The 22,232-nt window shown below is 47.4% G+C and overlaps 1 protein-coding gene across 2 annotated transcripts in view; it reads right to left on the bottom strand.

Annotated features, from left to right (window-relative positions):
- The window catches only part of SAMD11 (sterile alpha motif domain containing 11), a 180,097-nt gene that overhangs the window by 114,222 nt on the left and 43,643 nt on the right, over window positions 1-22,232 (bottom strand). For both annotated transcript variants that reach the window (XM_074975450.1, XM_074975451.1), the window contains exon 3: window positions 4,505-4,683. In XM_074975450.1, the coding sequence (XP_074831551.1) occupies window positions 4,505-4,683 (179 nt within the window). The remainder of the gene's footprint in view (window positions 1-4,504; window positions 4,684-22,232) is intronic.

Raw genomic sequence — 22,232 nt, 5'->3', positions numbered from 1 at the left:
CATGCAGTGGGGCTTCAGCTTTCTGCTTTGGGCCCCAGCAAGTCTAATGCCGGCCTTGCTTAGCGGCCCCCTGAAACCTGCTCGCAGCCCCTTAGGGGGCCCCAGGCCCCTGGCCGAGAAGCATTGCATTACAGTAACAATCCCAGCACGGGAAGCTGGCTGGGAGAGAGAGGATTTGAAACTTTCTGTTTCCCAGATGCAGGGCATGCTCACAGAATGCTAATGTAAAATGTGTGAAGCAGGGCTCACGATGTCTCGCTAAAAGATGCATCAACCCACCTATAACCACAGGTCACCTGGATCTCTGTACAGGGACCCAAGCTCATGTCAGTTACCAGGTCTGGTTTACTTAACTTTGTTATATGCACCAAAAGCAACTGCTGAGCATCTCTGACTCCTTCCAACACCTCCTTCCGCAGGCGTTCAGTAACGTGGGGGATCAGGACCTAACAACATGCTCGCGGGCAGAGGCATGACCTCACTGGCTACTTTATTACACCGTCTGCAAAAAGACCCCTCCTTCCTCGACTATGTAAAGGGCCTGCAGAAAAGCGCCCAGGGTGCAAACGAGATGGCAATTCACCATCATTACAAACTACTGTTTGCAGAATTAATAACGGGATATTTGTATTTGACAGTGTACCTTTCTGCCAGGGCCTCCCAGCACTTTCCAAACATTCAGGAATCTTTGCAATAGTACTCCAGCAAGACTGGTAAATATTATTGCACCCGTTTTACAGAAAAAGGGTAGGGGCTACTTTCTTGCTGATACAGCCAGAGGGGTGCAGAGATGCAGTGGCCAAGCAACAGTGGCTACGTATACTCTCCCTATGTAGCACAGATGACTTCAAAGAGTGCTCAGCAGCAGCACCGACTACCCCTTTAAGAAGTTGCAGCATCCACTCCCCGCAGTAGCAACCTCAAGCACTAGCAGGCACACATTGGTTGGGATGGCAGGACCCTCTGCCACGCCCCTAATCTGCCCAGCCATATCCCTCCTGCAATGCACAGAGCTGACAGCTGCACTAGTCGATCCTCCTCCACCATGCAGTCCAAGAGCACCAGAATCCAGACATCCTGCTCTTAAAGTGCACCCACAAGGAGACCCACAGTGGATGGACTGCCTAATGTCCCCTCGCGTGCCAGTGGCAAAGGCTGGACCAGAACTCAGGAGACTGAGCTCACAGACCCCTGTTCTGCTCACTAAGCACCATTCCCTTTTCGTTAACCATGGCAAGCCTTCCTGACACTGGCACACATTCCCTCACATTGATACTGGGGGTGGAAGGAGACATTTCATAAAAGTGAAATCAGAAACAAAAGTATTCAAAACGACAGAGAGAGAAACACACTAGGACTGGCTTTGTTCTGACCTCACTCCCTTGCGACCACAGTTTGGCATATTTCTTCCTCTCTCCTGGAGGCAACGACACCTCCGCCCAATCCGTCACCACTATGGGAGGCTGCAACAGGTGAATTAAAACAGGAAGCAGATGGGGCACCAGCTGTCATGTCTGCTACACAGCTAGCCTTTATGATGATGACGTTGGCCTCCCTGGAACCAGGTTGACCACGCCCTCCTCCCTCTCCACTGTGATGCTAATGACGAGAGAGCGAGCACAGCAAGGGCACGTACACTGCAGCAGAGCAGTGACCAGAAGGGATCCAGCTACTTTCTACCCATTGCTCTCCCCAGAGCCAGCCCTAAGCAATGGCACATGCTACCCCTCTGACCCACAGCTCCACCTGTAGAAGAGCTCTGTGCAGCTCAGAGGCTTGTGTCTTTCACAGAAGCTGGTCCAATAACAGATATGACCCCACCCACCTTGTGTCTCTAATACCCTGGGACCAACACGGCTACAACAATGCTGCAAGTTCCATCTTTGGGCATTCAAGGCCAAGGGGTGGGAGTGGGTGTAATGTGCGCTTTAAAGGTGTAAGAGCTAGAGCATTAGGAGATTCCTGAAGGTGAAGGTGTGAGCAGCAGGTGCCTCCTGGTGGGGTATCGAAAATGCACTCTCTCTTTCTGGTTATTACTGCATCCATCACTGCAGTGCCTGGCCACATTGGAGCTGCCTCTGCCATTCTAGCCCTTCATCAAGACATATGCGAGAATAGCTCTGGGCCAGGACAGACAGCACAAGGTCTCTCTGTCTCTATACTGGAACACCCACATAGCAGCCAGACCAACTTTACCAAGCTCTCATTCGCCTCCATGCTTCACTCCCCCCTCCACCTTCCAAAGGTCCCACCTTTTACAAGAGAGTCCCTGGCAAAGTGTGTGTGTGCAATGAATTAGGCTACATATTCCCTGCAACCATTTTTTGCTCGCCACTAGGAATCTCCAAGGCCCAGGCTTTAGGAAGAACTTGAATACCACCTTCTGTGACATCAGGCTACGGGCCTGATCCTGGGCAACACCCCCCACTAGCACAAATGGGGCCCAGACTGGGCCCCTAGAGGGTACCAGAGTCTGTGACTACTCTGGAAGGCTCCAGAGAGGTACTCAGCGCAGGCAGCTCCGGCTAAAATGCTCAGCTCCTCTCAGAACGAAGCTCTGTCTTAGCAAGAACTGTAGGCACAGAGGGCCTCTGATCCAACTCCCACTGAAAGTCAATGGAAAGAGGATTGGGCTGGTCTGAAAGTGAAAAAGCGAATGCAATATCCCCACACAGCCCCTCCACAACGGCAGCAAAGTGAGGTCAAAAATGTCTCTATGGAATAAACAGGATTCAAAGTAACTGGAAAGCATGATCCTCTCCTCCTAAGAATTCAAAACAAGGTTTAGACTGAGACCTTCCAATAAACTGATCGAAAAAATGGAAGGAGGGGCAGTGAAATGGTGAGCAGAAGGACCAGGAGCTAATGACAATTAAGGAATATTTTTTTCTGCATTTCCTAATAAACAAGGCCAAGCAATTACTGTAATTAAAGATTTAAGATAAAAGCACTTTATATTTTGGGGGCCCTGAATATCAATTAAATATTTATTATGTTATTCTCACTCCTAATGAGAAAGCCTAGCATTGTAATTTTTGCAGAATTAAAAGCATAATTAAAGGAGGGTGGGGGTGGGAAATTATGGTAGCTTCTTGGGACTGTTTAGCCAGGTTCGTGTGTGTGCGCACACGTGTGAGAGAGCGCGCGAGATGCACCTGCCCCTCTTCCAATTAATAACCCTTGGCCAGCACTGTTGACCAACTACTGTGATGGGTGAGCAGCTCTTGGTTATAGACGGGCTTCACCCGAGGGGCCAGGCTACTCTTTCGACTCCCTTAGTCCTGAGATCGCAGTTGTTACACGTAGCGGTTTCTGCTTGGAGGAAAGGGGAAATGGCTTATCTGCTCAGGAGCAAGAACGCATAAAACACAGAAAAGCAATTACATGCCTTCAGTTTCCACTCCTCTGTTTTTATAGAGCTTGTCTGGGAATCTGAGCGATTTTATGCATTAGAGAGAGATGATGATCAAAATGAGTAGCAATGACATGCATGGGGGGGCCAAGATGCAGCCGCTCGGGATATTTATTTTCCTGTGGTTGTAGATCCTATAAACAACATATTTCTCCGGAGGGATGCAAGAACCCAAAGTTCTGCAGTTGGATACCAGGGGCGACGAGGCTTTTCACAAGAGCCAAACTTAGGGGATACCTAGGTGTGACTTACGATTTTCAATTCCCTTTTCAGTTCTGCATCAGTTTTAGGTAGTAGGAGCGCACACAGTACAGAGAGATGTTCAAAACACACACACACACACACACACACACACACACACACACACACACACACACTTTCCTTACGTTCTACTGACTATTTTTAACCCACAGCTCTTTCAACACATCTACCGTAATACTTACCATCACATTCTTCAGGCCAAGCCTGGGATTTTGTCTTTAGCAATTTGACATTTCCAATTAGGAGCATAAACACCTCCCTCCGCCGCCTGCCACTGTTCTGTTTACCAACACCCAAAAGTTTTTAAAGGTTCTAGATCACCGCGGTCCCGTTAGGACAAACTGGAACGTAGGGCTAGATCTTCAGCTGGCGTAAACCCATGAAACTTCAGCATCTTTATACCAGCTGAGGATCTGGCTCTTAGACTTTTGCCACGTTCTACCATCTGTGATTGAAAAGGCCCCATGCAGCACAGTCACTGAACACTGGACGGAGGGTCAAATGAGATTATCGTCTAATGGCCGAGTGCCACTAGTACGAGGTAATTCCATGGTAGGTCTATTGAAGGCTCCACAGACACTCAGCCTCTCCAAACAGGAGTGAGTGGGTCACAGTAAGGAACACAGAGCAGGAATCCCCCTTCCACTCTTTGCGTATAACGACTATATATCTGCTACATCTACACTTTCATTTCCAATTCAGGAGATGATGCCAACAGGCAGCCTTTGAACTTGAGCTTCCCGTGGCAGCTCTGGCACGGTCCCATGACCCGCCGTCAAGTGCTCTCCGTCTCTGGGCTCGCAGTGCCACCATCCCACAGCCGGAAAGTACCTTCTTTTCATGATACTGATATGCAGATCCTCCTCCTGCTTCACTTCAGGGTGTTGACCATTGGTCTTGTCACTCTCCTCGCTGTCGTCGCTATGTGAGAAAATTGAGGTCAGCTCTTTCTTTGGGAGCCTGGTGGGAGGCAGAGGGATTGTTCTCTTCTCGGCCAGGCGACCCCGGTTCTGGCGAGCAGAAGGAATTGGCACAAAAATCGGGGAGAGGGAAGAGAAGGAGAATTTGATTAGGCAACTCAGGACCAAAAAGCTCTCCTCAAAATTGCTACGTTGTGAGAGTCAGTGCCCAGTTAACACGGGTGTGAAGGTTCAAATACAGGTGACTTTCAAGGGGGTTCTCATGACTGTCCCACTCAGCACAAACTTGCTGCAGCTCTAACAGGCAGATGCTTCCCATTCCCTAGGCTCTTCCTGCTGGGCCAGGTCAACAGGAGGGAAAGACAACAGCAGAGCTAGGGCCCAGCCCACCTCTCTCCAAGAGATTTCCTACTACCTATATAGGATAGATTTTATGCAAAACAGGGGAGACTCCCTCCCAGCACCAAGGCTATGCTCCAATTAAGTTCACCTTAAGCCCTATTTTGACTGAAGTGGTGCATAAGGGGAGGGTGGGGAGCCACCCCAGACACACACAACCTCTTGCAGGCTTTCGACACTGAGGTGAATTTCCCCCAGCCAGAATACCTACAGGCCTGACCCACCCCCCGAACTCTCTGTGACTCTACTAGAAATTCCCCGCACCGTCTGATGGCAAACTCTGTCCTTCTATAACAGCAAACAGTCTGTACTACCGCAAATGTGAAGCTATCACCACAGCGGTTTTCGTTGTCCTTTTCACACACCCCAGCTGAACGGGATGGATTTTAACAGAGGAAGGAGCTTGTGCAAACTCTCCCCAGACAGTCCTGCCCAAGTTCGTCAATTACCACGCAACTCTTGAGAAAGCCAAAGTACAAACAAATAGACTGAAAGCTCTTGGGGCAGGGACTGTCTTTTTGCTGTACACATGTACAGCACCTGGCACAACGGGGCCCTGGTCCCAAAAATCTCATTTACGACTGGGGTAGTGTAACCCTGTGGCTCTCAACCTTTCCAGACTACTATACCCCTTCAGAAGTCTGATTTGTCTTGCGCACCCCCAAGCTTCACCTCACTTAAAAACCACTTGCGTACAAAATCAGACACAAAAATACAAAAGTGTCACAGCACACTTACTGAAAAATTGCCCCCTTTCTCATTTTTACCATGTAATTATAAAATAAATCAATTGGAACATAAATATTGTACTTACATTTCAGTGTATAGTGTATATAGAGCCGTATAAACAAGTCATTGTCTGTATGAAATTTTAGTTTGTACTGACTTCGCTGGTCTCTTTTATGTAGCCTGTTGTAAAACTAGGCAAATATCTAGATGAGTTGATGTACCCCCTGGAAGACCTCTGTGTAGCCCCAGGGGTACACGTACCCCTGGTTGAGAACCATTGGTGTAACCCACCGGTGAGTGTGTGCCACAGGTCCCCCACTCTGTGCCTGATCCACAGAGGATGAGAGTTTGTTATAGCCCTGGTTAGGGAATTTTGGCTTTTTAGCTCAAGCTGTAGAAGCTCACACTTCCTGCTCGGGAGCACACTGATTCACTCCCAGGTCCATCAGGCAAGATGGCAACCATCACATTCGCACACCCGGTGTGAAAGGGGTTTAGGAGACCTGAGACAGACCGATACAAAGTTAAGGTCCTTGCCCTCTAGAGCTTAAAGTCTAACTAGACATCAACATAAATACACGATTAGAAAGGGAATCATGAAAGCAGTGAAGTGAAGCAGGAGTCCTGTGACCTCCCTGCATGCATGCATGCATGCATCATCTTCGGTGGGAAAGGAAAGGCCTTGTGGCCCTCTCGGCAGGAGCGTGCTTTCGGGAGGGACTTCAGAGAGAAGAAGGTGAAGTGTGTCAGGCCAGGTCAGATAAATGCAAAGCAACATTTACCCTTACAGAGGTTCACAGAGGCTGCAGCTCAGACCTTCCAAATAATCCTGACAAATGAAATGCTCTGGAAAAGCAAGGGAGAGCTACTAGGTAGCTGAATAAACCTCAATGTAAGTCTTTTTTTTTTTTTTTTATTAAATACATTTCAAAACTTTTCCAAGAACGCCAAATGAAAACGTCTCTTCTGCGTCTCCCACTGACTTTCCAGTTATGTTAATTAAGGGGAGCCCTGATCATGGCAACAATTAGCTACATCCACCTAAAGGTGTAACCCAAAGGAGGCCTGTTAGCTTCCCATTCTCGTGCATTTCAGAGCCAAAGCAGCAGCTGCTGTGAGCAGCAAACATCAGGGGACAGAGAAGCAAAGGGTCAAACTGGCCTGAAAATGGGGGAAACCTTCATACGTAGGGGATAAGACACTCCCCAGGAGGAACATTTTCAATTTACTTGCAAATTATTCCTGGGGCGGGGTGGGAGGAACTGGGAGTGGTGAGTAAAGAGGTGGTGGTGGAATCCAAACCCTTGTGGAACAGCAACAGGGCAAATCCCTCGAAGTCCTTGGACGTCCCAGGCTTTGTACGGATCTTGGGACATGCTCCAGCGGGCAGGATGGCTGAGTGTTTGATTCCCAAGTGCCCATCCTCGGCTGCAAAACAGCACAATTGCCAGAGCTGAGTGAGTTGGTCTGAAGCCTACATGAGGGGGTAGCTCAGGGGCTTCCAAGAGACGATGCTACAGACAAAGGCTGTCACCCCAAAAACACACACCTACACCAGCCTGCCTCCTTCAAGATTACAGGAGACCCAACCACGTGGTTCGTACAAGAGCAGTTTCTAAAGTCTATAAGGCCTGGAGGAACTTGCCCGGGAGGCTCTGCTTCCCTCACCCCAGACACCTTCCACAGGCTCGGGGCTTCTCCTCCCCACTTGGCTCCCTCCAGCTCTACTGCATACAGTTCTCTGTTAGCAAATCTGTACAGAGCTCAGCTTCTGTCTAAAGCGATCCTTCGTAGCTATGGCGTGTGTGGCGTGTTCTGTGAAAGGGTCCTGTCTGCACCCGGCTCCAGTCACGCTGAAAGGCCAGGGCTGAATATCAGTTGGCTATATCATCCCAGAGCTTTATATATTTTCCTGAAGTTGCAATTTATCATAACAATTAAAGGGGGTGGAGAGGAGGGTGTGCAAATTTCCGCTGCAAAATAATTGCAATATGCTCTCTGCTGTGACTTCGCAGGCTAAAGAGAACAGCGCTGATCAGATAATAAAAACCATTTTATGGCCATTATGGTACCTTAGAGCAGTTACCAGGTCTCAGTGACTGCTCAGGGACTCATCAGACCTAACAAGAGTGAGAGTGCGACAGAAAAGGAGGCACTAAACCTACAGAAAGAGCCCACCAGGCCATGAACAGAACTAATGGCCTTACTACAACACAGGTTCTTCCAACATTTATAACTGCACCTCTATAAATTCATTCATTTCACTTAAACCCCAGCACAAAAAGTGTGGTTCAGTGGCACCCCCCATCTCCTCCCTCAAAGTCACAATTGCATCTGACAAAAGGCAAGCGCTCCATTCCTACCGGCTTAAAAGTGATTTGAGAGAGACTCTCTCCACTTAAAAACAAACAAGCACCCAATGACAGAAAATATCCACTAGGCTTCGAGCCAGGTCTAGCTACACCTGGACTGTGCTCTCTTGTTTGATTTGCTCAAGTAGCACCCAGACCTGATCCGAAAAAGGGACAACCTAGTTGCACTGAAGGGCCTGATTCTCCACTCCATCGTGCCCATGTAATTGCACTAAAATGGAATGGAGTCTAACTGACGTTTAAGTCGATGTGGCGGAGTGAAAAACGGACCCTGAGTATTTAATTTTAAAATGCCTAAACTGTGCTACTGAAAACTTAGTAGATTGTTAAAAATGAATTGCAGTGTTTAAAGTTTTATTTGTACTATTTATGCCATTGAGGGGTTGTTTTGTGTTTCTTCTAGGTCAGGCAATTAAACAGACTGGAAGAGTCAGTTCTGTCCTTTAGTTTTGTCAGTTTCCAATCAATTTCACTTTCTTAATCCATGCAGGGGTATTTACTAGTGGACACAAACTTGCATTTATATTGGGTATACAGGCAACTACAGGCCTGATCCAGAGTATGCTTCAATCAAGGGGACTCTTACCGCTGATTTCAAAGGGCTCTGGATGAGGCCATGGGTGAGTAAAATAGAACTGTTAATCAACATACTGGGCCTGATCCAAAGTCCACTAAAGACAATGGAATTGTTCTCTCTCGGATCAGATCCAACATCCCTTGTCAATACCATAGGCAGATTACACCAGCAAGAGGCACCTGTGCAGGTGAACACTGTTAATACAGGTACCAGCAGGTATTTGGATTCCGAGTGGCTCAATGTCACAAGTGGCAGGTAGTTAAGCATGAATTCAGCAAAGCGATGCTATGTGCTAGTATGCATTCAGAAACTGCAATGGCATTATTATGTATAGGTAGGGAGGGGCTTTATAGATATTTGATGGAGCCTTTGCATCTTGCAACTAGGAAGGCTTGTCCGTGCGGCAGCGGGATTATGTGCAGGTCTCATACATTAGCAGGAGGCTGCAATAGTTGAATTGCAAACACTGCAAGAGAATTTTATTCTTTTCAAAACACACTGTTCCCCTTTATTTACTTTTTATATTCATAACATGACGAATGCTGGGGTTTCTGAAAGCCCCCTTGTGCATGCCTACGCCAACCTCTCAGTGTCCCTTTACAATCACTTCTTGCATCAGAGCCTTGAAAAGCTAGAGAGTCCAGAGGCCTCTCCTGTAACTCTACCTTTGTAGGGTAAACGCTCCACGTGCAGCAGGGTCCTGAACCCCAGCAGTTCCCGTCAGAAACACAGGGCTTGTAACTTGCAGCCATGAAACCCAGGCCCACATGCTGTGTCTCTTCAGGGAATAACTCCTTGTCTATCAGCAGCCCAAGTTCAAGTGGACGCTTTTCCCCCAACCCCTTTGTGCTATTTCTCGTTCACCCCTGCTCCTGTTGCAGAGCTGCATACGTCACCCAAGCTCACATTACAACTTTGGAGGAACAAACACTTAGCCTAATCCAAGGCTGACATTAGGGATGATCTATCTTGATGGTCAGAGCGTCACTTGAGCATCTCTGGTTACTCCCAGAGTCGTCCTGAATTTATATAATGGCCCCTGCTATCTCCGCAGCAGGAAGACAATGCCTCTGCTAGAGAAATGCAGAGCACCCAGTGGGGTGTATGAGTTTTTTAGCAAAGGCAAGAGGCCAAACTAAATCAAGCCCTTCAGAAAAGTCTCAATCGAGACTAAATGAATCCACAAGCAAAGCTGAATCTGGAACTACTTCCCACTTGCATCTCATTAATGAATGAAATCACTTTATTTATCTCCTATAGCCCAAGAACAAGAGGACACCTAGAGAAACTGAGGCAGCACAGTTAAAAATGTACTTTTTAATCTGTGGAACTCACTGTCACAAGATATTATGGGAGCTAATTACTCAGTAAAGGATTAGACAGTCTTGCAAATAAAAATACCACCAGCAATTATGTGAATGAGGATAGCAGCTACTAGAGCAATCAACTCCCAGGCTTCAGGGTGTAAACAGATAACGAGCAGAGGTCAGGAAGAAATTTCCTTCCCACCATGGTTAAATATACATGCTGTATTAAAAAAAGCAAGTGATGGGTTTCTGAAAAGCAACTAGCCTTCATGTGAACATACACATGACAGACCAGCCTAAAAATGGCAATGTGGCTTTTTATTCCTCTCAGCCACAAGTGTAGAGTGGTTACCATTGTAAAAGTCAACATTTACCAACACTCACTGCAGAAGGAGTGTCGAGCTCCAGCAGTTAGTTCCCTTTAGAAATACCTTGATTCCCCTGCACAGTAAGTGGTGTCTTTTTAATGGGGACCAGAGCTCTAAGTAGTGATCTCTTAAGGAGCTGCCAATTTCTGATTCATATTAGAAGGTTCCTTGGGGTAGCGCACAGTACCTAGAATGAACATGCCTCCCAGTATTACTCAGCAAGTCATTTCATTTTTCAAAACTTCTCTTTTCCCAGCCAGTCCTCCCCGTTCCTGTCACGAAGCCATTCTGATTAACCACCAGGTGCTATGTGAAAAGCCACAGGTCACTAGGGAGCGGGGAAATGAGGATAAGGAGGGAAACTCTCATCCTCCCACACCATGAGAGAAATTTACTAAAAACACAGAGATTCTCAGCATTACCCAGATGCCTTTGTACAGCTGATCGGCAATCACTAAAAACGTACACATCCACTATGCAGCATGTACAATGATACCACTACCAGTGAGACTGGCAACTTGAAACTCAAATCTCCCTCCCCTTTAAATACTTCCCTATCCCCCCAATTTTCAAATGTTTGGGGGAACAAATTAATTTTGCCGTGTGTCTTAATCAGATGCAGGCTATTTCAGATCAAAGTGGGTCAAGAGGAGCAAAGCCGAGGGGCCCATACGGAGAACACCTGGCCAGTAAATCCCACTTGTTTATACCACAAGGGCTCTAGCACAAATGCCCCAGCGGATCTTAACTGGGACAGTTTTTGTATTAGGACCCCCAACTGAGACAACAATCACACCACCCAGCTCCTATACAGCGCTTTCCAGCCATAGATCTCAAAGTGCTTTACCAACAAGGTCACTGTCATTATCCCCATTTTATAGATGGGGAAATTGAAGCACACAGGGATGAAGTGACTTGCCCAAGGTCAACCAGCAGGCCAGTGGCAAAGCTGGGAACGGAACTCAGGCCACTGTTCTACCCCGTAGGTACCCCTGCCTAGAAGCCCCAATATGCTACATGCTGTACACACAGATCTACAACTCTTTCTGTATCACTATATTTCTCTAGAAACTGATATAGTTAAAGCAGCACAACCCCCTGGTGTGGACACAGTTATACCAGTATAAAGCTGCTTAATATTAGTATAAACCTCATTTCCATGCCTGGTTTATTCACCTTTATACCAGTGTACATTTCTCCACATTAAGGGCTGTTACCAATTTAACTATGTTGGTACAAAATCACACCCCTAACCAAAGTAGTTAAACCAGTAGAAAAACCGCATGTAGACTAGGTGGTAGTGAGAGGCAGTGACAGGCCCAAAGAGCCTACAACATAGCTGGGGTGGAAGAAAGGACAGGTTATCACCCTCGTTTTATAGAGGGGACACAGATAATAGTAACACGGAGGTTAATTAAAGCCCTTCTACACAGACTGATTCCAGTCGTCAATGGGTTAAGCACCAGCCACCCTAAAGGCTAATAAGAGCATTAGGGCTGTTGCACAGTTACCGTACAGGTGTTGTCCCAGGGAAATCATCCCCAAAAAACATATGGTTTAAAAAAAAAAAAAAAAAAGTCACCCAGCTGTGTGCTTCCAGCAGAAACACTGAGCGCAGAGGAAATCCCTTCAGAGCTAGCACTCCCTTTCATAACCCAAAGATTCTCTCGCCCTTGGATCAAGGGGGGAAAGTAGACAATTTCATCCTTTTTTTGGTGCAATTAGGAAGTCAAACATTTCTCTACAGCTCTCAGAATGATAAGCACTGGACGCAGAGCAGAATCACCTACGTATTATCAGCTTCTTTTTTCCCTTTATATATTGCTTATGATTATTTTTGCGGGTTAAGATACGGACTAATGAAACCCAGCTGGAATTTGAGTCAATATCCCGCTATTTCCCACTCACACCCCGCTACCCACCTAGCTGTTCCCGTGCCAGTCCAGCTGCCAGTCATTCACACTTCACTCTCCTAGGATCTTTTGATACCATTAATTGCTTTCACTGTCTTATTTTTTAAATCACAGGCAGTCACTTCCCCCCCATGGCCTCAGGAGATAGAAATTAACATGAAATTTAAGTCCACAGCTTACCAAAGGTTAAGGCTGCAATGGCACTAAAAAGACAAAACAACTTGGGAACAATTGTACCTGAGTGTACCAGAAACCTGCAAACAGGTAATGGTTCTGTTGTGGAACAGACAGAGGAAGAAGAAGAATTATGATAATCTTTCTTCCCTTCCAGACGGTGGGAAAGGCTCTGGCTCACCATGGCTAATTGAAGTAATCAGAGTTACAAAATAAAACCACTCTACACCTACCCATCCCAACTCCCATCCATACTCTTCCCCTGGAGCTGTGTTCTCCTTAGGCAAGATTACAAAAACTGCAATATTGCATAAGAGCTCTGTGAAAGCTTGCAGATGGAATGACTGGTGGAGAGTGCAGAAGTTGGGCCGGGGGGCGGGGGTGTGGGGGGGCGGTTAGGAAAGGTTTCCTGCCCTGGGAGCTACTGCAAGGAGGTCAAAACAGCTGAACGCCCTGTTGTGACATTCAAAGTCAGCCAGAAAAGGAAAGATTCTTCCTAGAAAGTCCCTGGTGAGGATTTAATTGATCCCAGTGCCGCAACGGCCTCTGCTACACAAGCTGCACGGCAGAATCTCAATGCAAAAAACTAATACAAAAGCAAAGCACTCGCCAGTCCACATTGACCGCAAGGCAAAATCTGGACATCTGACACTACAGGGAATTGACCCAAACAGCTGAGCAGGTGCAGTCCTTGTGGACGACACCTCTTCAGCATCAAAACTAGCAACATTTAAAGACACACGCACAGAAAAGCAGTATGCCTGCAAATATGTAAGTTCTGCTCACATTGAAGGGCCTGATTCTCTACTCCACGGGTCGGCAACCTTTCAGAAGTGGTGTGCCGAGTCTTCATTTATTCACTTTAATTTAAGGTTTCGCATGCCAGTAATACATTTTAACATTTTTCAGAAGGTCTCTCTCTATAAGTCTATATATCATATAACTAAACTATTGTCGTATGTAAACAAGGTTTTCAAAATGTTTAAGAAGCTTCATTTAAAATTAAATTAAAATGCTGATCTTACACCGCCAGCCCGCTCAGCCCGTTGCGGGTCTGGGGTTTTGTTCACCTAGGCCGGCAGCGGGCTGAGCGGGGCCTGCGGCCGGGACCCTGGCTGGCAAGGGGCCGGCAGCCAGAACCCCAGACCGGCAGCGGGTTGAGCGGGGCCAGCGGCCGGGACCCAAGACCAGCAGTGGGCTGAGCGGCTCAGCCCGCTGCCAGTCTGGGGTTCCGTCCGCCGGCTCCTGCCAGCCAGGGTCCCAGCTGCCGGCCCCACTCAGCCCGTTGCCGGTCTGAGGTCCCGGCCCTGTCCACATAGAGTAGGTACCTACTTTCTCCCTGGTTCTGGCCCATCCTCTTCCTCTCTCTGCACTGAGATGAGGGTGGGAGTGCACTGAGAACAGGGCTGGGGGTGAAGGAGCAGGCTGGGAGTTGGGGTGCAGGGTCTGGCCAGGAGCTAGAATGAGGGAGGGGGCTCAGGGTTGGGGCAGGAGGCTTGGCTGTGGAGCGCTTACCTGGGCAGCTCCCATGTGGTGCGAGGGGTGCAGGTGGGAATGTGTGGGTGTGTGTGCAGGAGCTCCTGTTTGGTGCTCAGGGTGGGGGTGTGGATGTGGAGGTGCAGGATAGGGGGCTGGGGATGTGTGAGGAGGGGCAGGGGGTGTGTGGGGGGTGCCGGAGTCAGGGCTAGGGTTGTGGGGGGTACAGGGATCAGGGCATGGGGCTGGGGTGTGTGGGGGGTGCAGGGGTGAGGGCAGAGGGCTGGGTGTGTGTGAGGAGGGTTCATGGGTCAGAGCAGAGGGCTGGGGTGTATGGGGGTGCAGAGATCAGGGCAGAGGGCTGGGGGTGTGTGAGGGGTGCAGGGGTCAGATCAGAGGGCTAGGGGTGTGTGAGGGGGGTGCAGAGGTGCTCCCAGGCTCACGGCAGGGGGCTGGAGGGGATATGCCGATTCCACCCCCTTCCCGCTTTTACCTCTCCCCCTCCGTAGCAAGGGCCGTCAGCTGATCAGCCGCAGGGAGGGAGAGAAGGAGGGGCAGGAACCCTGCATGCTGGGGTAAGAGGAGGGGGGGAGGGGGAAGCTTGCCTGCCCTGCAAGGAGAGAGCGGGGGGCGGGGGCGGAGAAGGGTGGGCTGGGCCGGGCCGGATTTTTAATGGCACGCTGCTGTCCCTCGCCTGCCATAGACCCCCTGCTCTACTCCATTATGCTCATGTAATTGCACTAAAATGGAATGGAGTCTACACTGATGTTCAAGCCCGTGTGGTGGAGTGGAAAAGAAAGAAAGAAGCTACAGGGTATACTTTTCCCCCCACCCTCATACGTAGCTGTGGGAAACACACGGAGTCGAGAGGGAATTGGGGGGGCAGGGGGCGAGGAATAAGATCTGTGTGTTGCCACTGCTGAGAGCTGAAGAATGCTAAATCTGTTCCATATGTGGAGGAAATCCTCAAGTCCAGACCACATTTCTTTCTCTTTTTATTGATAATAAAATTTGGAGAAGGGACAGGAGGTTCTGAGTTCTTGGAAGTGATTTTAAAAAACCCAGCCAAGTTGCTTTAATTAGAGAAATGACACAAGAAAAGCGACTAAACATCCCCCCATAGGATAATTAACTGTTCTTTCGCCCAGAGTTTGCAATTAGGCTTGGCTGTGATTAATATGAACACCTAAGGAAGGGTCAATTCGGTTTCAGAATAAGCCTATATTCTCCCCGGGGCCTTCGTTAAACGTTCTAGACCAGTGGTCGGTCTACCATGTTGATTGTTTCGATAGCAAATCCAGTGTTGCAGCAGCAGCAACTCGGATCCCAGGCGCTTACCCACTTCACCATTAAAACAGGGGTCACAGATAGAACAAGCTGTCCAGCCCTCCCGCCTTATTCCCTGCTCCAATGTTCAGTAATGAACAAATGAATAAAACAACAGTCAGCAGCTTTCCAGAGCAGCTATTTTCTGCCTCCCTGTCAAATTCAGTCCAGCTCCTAACCTGATGGCTAACACGTTTATTATTTATTACTTGTTTCCAGAGGCATCAAGAATGCACTAAGGCGGTACAAGCACAAAAGCAGGCAGGGCCCCGATCCCAAAGCGCCTCCCGGCAAGGGTCATCAGCAAAGCAGGAATCCCAAAGCTGCACGGCAGCAAAGACCTCCTGCTGCTTGACCTATAGGAGGAACTCAGCAGCTGGCAGCAGCAGTAGGCTGTTATCCTCTACTGGCTCAGCCATTTTAGGAAGACATGACCTGCACACTGCCATCCTGTTACACTTTAAAAAGCATCATGTCATCTATTCTTGTATCTTCCGGGCCATGTCCACCGATGCATATTGGGGCTGGCTGAGAGGCCTGCGAGAATGGGTTGGCTCCTGACAGAATTTGTTAACACACGATGGGGAGGTGGAGAGTGTGTTTCCTTTCCTTCTGATTGGATTTTAAGCAACACACACATTAATGTAATTAACTCAGGGAAGCCCTATGGCCTGTCATACGGGAGGTCAGACAAGATCACAATGGTCCCTTCTGCCTTTATAATCTATGAATGGTAATAAACATCAGAAGAAGGAGGTCCCTGAGGCAAGAAGCATCTGCTTCACAGGCATCTCAGGGCTTGGCTGCCCCAGCCCAGTTAGAGTTATGTAGCTTTGAAACCAAGCTAAGCTGCACCAGCATCTCTCTCTTAGGTATGAGTATGGCCTCCAATGCTCTAGTTTCTGAGCACCTCACAGTCTTTGCTGCGTTTTTTGTTGTAGCACCCTGTGAGGAAGAGAATTATCATCCCTGTTCACAAATGGGGTCCTGAGGTCAAGAGAGGCTATGGGACTTGCCCAAGGTCACATAGGAAGTCTGAGGCGGAACAGGTAATGGAACCCAGGTCTCCTAAATCCCAGATTAACCCCCTAACCACTGGGCCAGCCTATTGCTTTTTAACATCAGTTCAACAAGCCTGCACGAGGGGTTTGCACTGGTGCAGTTACACCCACGTAGCAAAGCCGAAGCCAAGTCTCTCCTGCAGTGCTGACAAGCCCTTGGGTAAGTTTCCAAACACAGGGAGAAGAGGCAACGAGACAAACAGGTGAGCAGGAATTACAGCACGCTAGGCCACGGGGACTTTTTCCAGTCTTGGGATTGTTTGAAGTTTTCTGCTTTGGGCCTAATGAAATAAAAAAAGACTGGTGCTGACTGGAGACGTGCACGCACGCACGCACACACACACACACACAGTCAGCCCATCAGATCCCACTTCCAGTGAGAATTTTATCTCCCCATCACAGATAAACATCAAAATGTAGCAAAAATATTTCCCCTAGGCCCACAGGTTCAGGGAATAGTCTCCCAGGCAAACTCTCTCTATGCCTGGTCCTGGAGCTGCTACTGCAATGTTCCCTCCCCACACCCATGCAAGCCTGAGTTACTATTAATTCTCTGTTTGCTAGAAGAGGTGGTTGCCCCTGCGCCCTGTCACATGGCCAAAATGAGAGCCATTCACAGGAACAACACCCTTTCTTCCCCAACAATCTGGGGTTTCATATAAAACAAGACCTTGATCCAAACCAGTCCTGGTTTTCCCCATCTCTAATGAAAACCCAATTGGCAGAAAGGTTTAAAAAAAAAAAAAAAAAAAAGCAAAAGGAGAGGGAACCTGAAGACCTGAGTTCTAGGCTTGGTTCACTGCATGACCATGGGCAAGCCATTCCATTGCTCCATGCCTTAGTTTCTCCACCTATAAGAGAAGTAATAATGCTTACCCAACTTTGTAAAGAGCTTTGAGATTGCCAGATGAAAGGCACTGAATAAGGACAAAGGATAAGAAAATCCAGCCCTCCTTGCTTTTGCTAACACTTGCACTCATGCTTCCTTCTATATTTGTTCTTCCTAGGCCATCGTTTGAGAGCAATATTTACACTGTTCTGCTACCAAAGTGGCAATTGACCATTACGCTGGCATGCCCAATAGCTGGGAACGAATCCTGCCCAGCAAATGTTTTCAAAAGAAGAACTCTGTTCAAAAGCTATTTTTCAAATTTGCGGGAATTTTTTTTTCACACCATTGTTCATAACAGTCAAAACCAAAAACCCGTTTCCTTCCTCGAAGGTGTTTTCTTCCATCATGCGTGCAGGTTGGTTTGTTAATACAGACTCCTTCGTAAGTGCTGGGCTGCTTGGTCTGAAGTTTTAGGTAGGTTGAACTTTGGAATCAATCTACTTTTGAAACTGTCAGTTAAAAAAAAATTGATTTTTTTTTAAATGAAGTGACGGCTGGAAAAAGGGGACATTTCTAGATACCCGACAATTTATTTTCTCATAGGGGCTGAGATCCAGAGACAATGTGCGATTTTCGGTGTTATTCTCCCCCCTCAATACCTGATGCAGCATAAGAATCCTCCAGGTGACTTATGCCAAACCTTCATAACTATCACAGGAGGAGTCTTACTGGCTGCAGGTAAAGCTTGTTGCATGGCAGATTTAACACACCTTGAGGATGGCTTACACCTCATAACCCTTTCAAGACCTCTGCACCAAAATGCACCAAAATGAATCAAAACAAAGAATCCGATTGCCTCCGGGGTTGAGTCCCAGAACAGAAATACCTTGTTGCCCCTGTGCATGTCTGGAGAACACAGCTGAATTTCCTTAAGTTGTTGAGGCTTAGGGCACAATAACAGAAGAGCAATACTTGTTGGTCCAGGAGAGGGAAAGAAGCTATCTTCTTTAGATGTTTTAGAGCTGGACTAAGAATAACTTCATCTGAGAGACACTGAGAAAAGATCCCTCCTCAGACAAAGCTCTCACCTGTTCCAGCAAATGCTCCAACAGCCATGAGGAACAAGCCACAGTGCAAAAGTGGATACGCCTCCCACTGACGTAGGTGGGAACTGCACTCACTCACACCAAGTGATTAATTTGATCTGGTATCACTAAGGTCCTGGGACTGCAGGGTTTGGGACTGCAGATCACCTCAGTTGGCAGTTAGTTTCATTCTTTCCAGATGCATAGATTCCAAACTTAGAAGGGACCATTTTGATCAGCTAGTCTCCCCTCCTTCATAGCACAGGTCAGAGAAATTCCCTGAATTAATTCCTGCTTAGACTAGAGCAGATCTTTCAGAAAAACATCTAACCTTGATTTTAATATTGCCAGTGATGGAGCATCCACCACAATCCTTGAAAGAGAAATACCATCTCACCCCGGATGGGACACGGATTGACAATCCCTGGCTTAGGACGCCAGTGCCTTATCCATTAGGTTGCCGTGGGCAGACAGATGGAGTACCTATACAGTAAGCTTTTCTCAAGTACAGCAGAATTTTTCAGGGTTCACGGAATGGCATCGACCTTGACCATGAAAACTGGGAGCCACGGGTCCAGTATGAAGTGACCGATCTAACCTTCTCTTCCCCTCTGTTATTATTCTGGCTATTCGTGGCAGAAAAGGAAGAGGTGGGAAACGCTTACACCATTACTGGCCGCACACAGCCCAAGAGCAAAAAGTCATCTATCTTGTGCGTTTCCTCCTCCTGGTGTCTGGAACGGTCTTGTACTTCCCTGCCGCTCCTGGATGCTAGTGAAGTGTATCACAGGGAAATTCCACATATTCGCTCTTTGGCAGAACATCTGTTGGTAGAGTTCCCATTCTCCTGGGGGAAAGGCCTGTCTGTTGGACCGATCTACTGAATGATGTAGTTTTGTTTGGATATAAGTTGTTTTTATTGTCATCTTCCTCTTCCCCAGCCACAGTAGCACATCTGAATCATTTCTTGATGTAGGACTGAGGTCTCTTTGCCCCCTGGTCAATTTATATAGGCCACTGCAGTCCTGTCACTGGCCTCTAATAGGATACCTGCTATACTCTTGATGTTCCTAGTGCAGAAAAATGTTTTGAAGTCATTGCTGGCTGACTTCAGTATGCTGCAATGTGACTCTCTTATCTGCCTTGTCACAACGAGCATGCCCATTCTGGCATACTATCCCAGAAGCCTGGTATCCATTGTTATTCTCAAATGAGCCTGGATCAGTTAAAGGTTGGTCTGACAATAAGTCAGTTTAACCAGCTGCCATACAATAATTTAAAGGACTTTCAAAGGTTGCACAAAAATTGTCCTCAGTGGTCTAAGGGCTAGTCTACACTGGAATAGCTACAGCGGTGCAGCTATACCCGACGCAGCTGTGATGCTGTCACACGGCTAGTGCGGACCCTCTATCCCATCGGCGTCCTTACTCCACTTCCCCGAGTGGCGGTAGCTATGTCACTGGGAGAGCTTCTCCCGCCAACATAGCATTGCCCACAACAGCACTTAGGTTGGTGTAACTTACATCGCTCAAGGGGGTGGCTTTTTCACACCCCTGAGTGACTTGAATTATACCAAAGTAATCCCTACTGTGTACAAGCCCTAAGGAAAGAGATTAAAATAGTCTGAGCCGAAGAACTGACCATTACACCATCACCCCTACAAGATCCCATTAGAAGCAGGATCTCTTAGGACCCACGTTACAGTCTTTCATCTAGAGACAGCGGTGTGTGGGAAGAATTCCCAGATTCCCATGAAAAATCTTCCTCCCAAGAGGGTAAGATTCCCTTGAGATGCATTTAGAAGAGCTCTCCTTGAGCTGTATAATGGACCCAGCGGCTGTACATCTGTATTGTTCTGGAAGTGATGTCTTGTGAAATGATTCTGCTTTTACAAGTAGGGCATCTAAAAAATGAAACATCCGCATGCTTTCCTTTCCAATGGGGAAAAGGCTTGGGTACCAACAATCACTCAGCTGGCACAGGTAATTATGGTTTGCTGCAGCAAATCTGATGATGCCATAAGTGTATGATGAATTGCAATTATTCCTCTTGATAGCATAGCGGAGAGGCCATCTTCTATTGCCATCCCCTTTGTGAAATGGGGGCGATCCTTGATATAGGAACCTTCCTTTCTTTAAAGGAGCATTCCAAGCAGGAAGATCTCTCACTGGTCAGTATTCATGTGTTTCTTTGGGGTCTACCAGGTATCTTGTTCTCCTGTAAGGAATGCAGTGATTGCTCTCAACTTGGGAGTACATGTTTAACAATGCTCCAAACTTCACTAAGCACTTCTGGCACTATAGGAGAGGCGCTGAAACACTGGAGGAGAATCTCTGAATTCTTATAGCCTTTGTGTAGGACTTCTAAGGACCTTCTGTCTCTCTTGTACAACCAACTTAAGAGTTACAATAAGCCTTCCCACTATGAACATCTTACTCTTTGCTGGAGTTTGAGGAGTTACCCAGAGCTTCTTGCTCTGCTTCTGAGCTAACGTGTGGTAGGAAATATTTCCAGACACCCAATCAGAGAAAAAGACAAAATGGTCACCTCTCTGACTGTGGCTGATATTCATGTGCCTTACCTTGCTACCTGTGCTGGCTCCTACATGTCCTATACCCAGGAGGACGTTTCACTCTCTTGAAATCTAAAAAGTTTCCATAATAGTGTTGTCAAGCGAGTCCCTAAACAATTTTATTCCATCAAACGGGCCCTGGACTAAATTACCCTTTGGATATAAATTCGGTATCTGAGGCTACGAGCCACAAATTCCTTCTGGCTGTGGAGGTGAGGGAGCTGGCCACAAAAAGTGGGGACCTGGAACATAATCGTCTTGTAATATATGAGGCCTCATAAACGAATGACAAGGCAGACTTGTGAGTTCTTTACTTGCTTAGAATCTTGGGTTTCAATCTTTGAAGGTGATGTGAACTTTACCCTGCTCAAGGCTGCACTTGTACAACAGAGTGGCTCTCAACTCCACTCCAGAGTCACTTCTCAAGGCATTTTCAACTTCTTTTTTGAGGGGGTGTGGGAGGTCAAACAAGAAAATGATTCCTGGATCAACCACAGACTTCCTGTGTGGCCTTAGACAAATGACTTGACCTCTTTGTGCCTCCGTTTCCTCATCTTAAAATGAGGTTAGTGACACTATGTTTTTTTCTCCCATCCTTTGTCGTATTTACTATTTAGACTGTAAGCTCTTTGGGGCAGGGACCATTTCTTACAGTGAGTCTGGCTTAAGGGAGCCCCTGACTTCTACTATAGTACAAGTAAATCATTTTAAAAACAAAGTGAAAGCTGCTCGGAATCTGGAGGTGGTAGCTGTGCTTATCGACAACAGCAATATTATTTGTAGAAGCTGTAAAGAAACAGAGGAATCAGATTTGTGAATAGAAGGAAACACTTCCCATTTGTTACCTTCCAGCACGTTATAAAGCTTGAAGGATAATATGTAACTACAGCTGGAGCTCTTCTGTTCTGAAAATAGCCACTTGGAACGCCTAAGCTTTGTGGGGGGAGCTCAGGAGTGGGGAAAAGCGTTTGTCTTTTGGAGCTACTCGTTTTCAAAGGCTCTTTTGGAAGAAGCGCGAGGAGCAGGCTGGATATTACTTCCCGCAGCGGTCCCATGCTAAATAATCTGTGCATGCCTTCCGTTAAAAGGAGGAAGCAGAGAGGTAAGGCCAGAACCTCCAGTCGATGTAAATCGGCACTCATGGAGCTATGTCAACTTACGCCAGCTGAGGATTTGGCCATAGATGCTACCTTCTTCTAAGGATAAGCAAAGCTTATGTTATTTTTCTTTGTATTTGAATCCCTTCCCTCCCTCCCTCTCCCTCACTGAAGAGGCAAGGAGCTAAAGGACACTGTCTTGTACATTTCCCCTTCCCCTTTAGAATCCATACTACAGGACTTCTTGGATAAGAGAAGGAGAAGTGACCAAAGAACCCCCACACATTCCCTCAGGAGTTAGCATTTCACTCCAGCGTTTGTCCCGTCAGGACTAAGCGAACACAGACTTTC

This window comes from Natator depressus, chromosome 18, assembly GCF_965152275.1.
Source record: "Natator depressus isolate rNatDep1 chromosome 18, rNatDep2.hap1, whole genome shotgun sequence".
Classification (NCBI taxonomy): Eukaryota; Metazoa; Chordata; order Testudines; family Cheloniidae; genus Natator; species Natator depressus.
The sequence above is the reverse complement of the archived record's forward strand: the minus strand, read 5'-3'. Positions and strand labels throughout refer to the sequence as shown.